Source organism: Otolemur garnettii, unplaced genomic scaffold (genome assembly GCF_000181295.1).
Source record: "Otolemur garnettii isolate 467f Iridium unplaced genomic scaffold, OtoGar3 scaffold00085, whole genome shotgun sequence".
Lineage (NCBI taxonomy): Eukaryota > Metazoa > Chordata > Mammalia > Primates > Galagidae > Otolemur > Otolemur garnettii.
In genome coordinates this window covers 1994547-1996817 of record NW_003852480.1, presented here as the reverse complement: position 1 = coordinate 1996817, position 2271 = coordinate 1994547, and the positions used below count along the sequence as shown (strand labels likewise).

General features: G+C 37.0%; 1 protein-coding gene across 2 annotated transcripts in view; it reads left to right on the top strand.

Moving 5' to 3' along the window:
- Window positions 1-2252, top strand: part of FAM198B (family with sequence similarity 198 member B) — a 44821-nt gene extending 42569 nt beyond the window's left edge. Inside the window, exon 4 of one of the 2 annotated variants that reach the window (XM_023516024.1) lies at window positions 1921-2252. In XM_023516024.1, the coding sequence (XP_023371792.1) occupies window positions 1921-2128 (208 nt within the window). In that variant the 3' untranslated portion in view covers window positions 2129-2252. The remainder of the gene's footprint in view (window positions 1-1920) is intronic. The other variant, XM_023516025.1, reaches the window with a different exon arrangement.
- The last annotated feature ends 19 nt before the right edge of the window (window positions 2253-2271 follow it).

The window sequence follows — 2271 nt, the reverse complement described above, 5'->3', positions numbered from 1 at the left end:
TTTTTAATTAAATGATAGCTGTGTACATTAATGCAATCATGGGGTACAATGTAGTGTTTTCATATACAATTTGAAATATTTTCATCAAACTGGTTAACATAGCCTTCATGTCATTTTCTTACTGTGTTAAGATGTTTATATTCTACTTTTAGAAAGATTCACTTGTACCCTTGTAAGATAAACCATAGATGTAATCCCTTGAATCCCCCTCCCTCCACCCATCCATCCCCCCTTCCTTCCCCTCCCCATCCCCATATTGTTAGGCTATAATTAGGTTATAGAGACATTTCTTACTGAGTAGATGTTACAGGATCTTCTTAAATCCCTCTTAAAAAGAATATAGTCCCTGCATTTCATACATTCATGTAAATATGAACACTCATTTCTTCTTTCAAAGAAGATTTAACTTTAAATGCATTATAAGGAGTAATGGGTTTGAAGTTAAATCTTCTTTGAATATATAATTCGCACATTGAAAAGCAAAAATGAAGACTTTGCTAATCCCAGGTTTATGTGTTGAATATTCCTATTAATCAACGTAGTGCAGAGACAGGTAATATTTTTGCTTTCTTTTGTGAAAAGAATTAGTCACTAAAGAGATCCAGGGTTTTAGGTTTCATCTCATATATTCTGCCACAGCTAAATTAGTGGAAGGGTCATAGGATTTACAAATCATGGAGGATTAATCCTCTGTAGAGCAAAATGCTGCCAATGGTATAGCTGTGGAGTTATGTAGTAATGTCTTCAGGGACCTTAGAACTCCTTATAAGCATTCTCTAGTCACACACTTACTCAGACCCGTTGTGCACACCCAGCTCTGTGGCCACCGTTATCCTGCTGGGGCACCTGGTCCTTGACATTCATGCACTGTGTACGCCATTCTCACCATGCTCCACTGAAATTTGGGAAAGATGCTTGGAAAGCCCAACATTTCTGGCAAAGTGTACTCTTCAAAAAAGTAGATATATATTTTTGCCATGACCTTTAAGTACAACTGATTTTTATTTGAAAGTCACTATTAAACCCCAATATTTTTAATGTGCTTTGATCAGCATTGTAATGAAAGCAAGAAGAGGCCAAATTGGGGATTTTGATCCAGGAATTGTTCTAAATCCTTCAGATGATGTATGTACTAGAATCCTGGCTTTATACTTTCCAGATGAAGAGCAAGCATGATGTACTTTTTAAAGGCAGTTCAGCAAGAGACTCTTCTAAAATGGCTCTGGGTTTTCCAGAAAGATATTCCCTGTGGGATGGCCTGGCTCTAAAAGGTTGGGTTTTGCTATATTTACTTGAAAATACTCCAGTTAAATAAAATGCTACCACATCCTCTCAGTTTCTGAACTATGATCTGAATCAAAGGCAATTCTTTGATGGGGCATTTTTGAATGATTCTTTTCTCATTTTTAGTTCCTACATTCTGGATTATTCACATGACATTCAGCTATATAACTTCTACTCAGGAAGATGATTTTACTAAAATCATCACCATTTTGCCCGTCATGTTTTCTTGCATAAAAACTGACTTTAATACTTAGGTGGATACTATTGTACTTGACAGATTAAAGGGCTTTCTGTTTCTTAAGCCAAATGAGCTCAAGAGTCAGTCAAGTATTTATTCTGGTCCAGTAGAATTCTTTCAAATTCTGTGTGTCTTTTTGACAACATATAATGACCTCAGGTAAGATGTTAGTGTGTCAAGATCCGAATGGTATAGAAAATTCAGTTCCCTTGAAACATATTCTTCCAGTGTATTATTATTAAGAGAAATGCCAGCTTTGCAGTGACAAGAACAGTTTTGCTCTCAAAGAGATCATTAGACTGTGTGATTTACGCTAGATCGATGAAGGGGAGAGCAGTTGGGTTAGGATAATGTTCCCATGCAATTACAAAGAATGAAGTATCATTTTATCTTTTCAGGTTTCCCGAATCTGCAGTTTCTGTTTTGAAGAGCCAGCACTTACGGCAGAAACTCCTTCAGTCTCTGTTTCTTGATAAAGTTTACTGGGAAAGTCAAGGGGGTAGACAAGGAATTGAAAAGCTTATCGATGTAATTGAGCAGAGAGCCAAAATTCTCATCACCTACATCAATGCCCACGGGGCCAAAGTGTTACCCATGAAGGAATGAGAAAAGTATCTCCTGGCTGGAGGCCCGAGTAGATTCATGCGTGTGTGTTTTGTTTTTAAATCAAGCCCGTCATCCTCAAGTCCTTTAAGGAATGAAGCAGAGAAGATGAATATATGAAGTAAATTAACTATGATGGGCCTAAA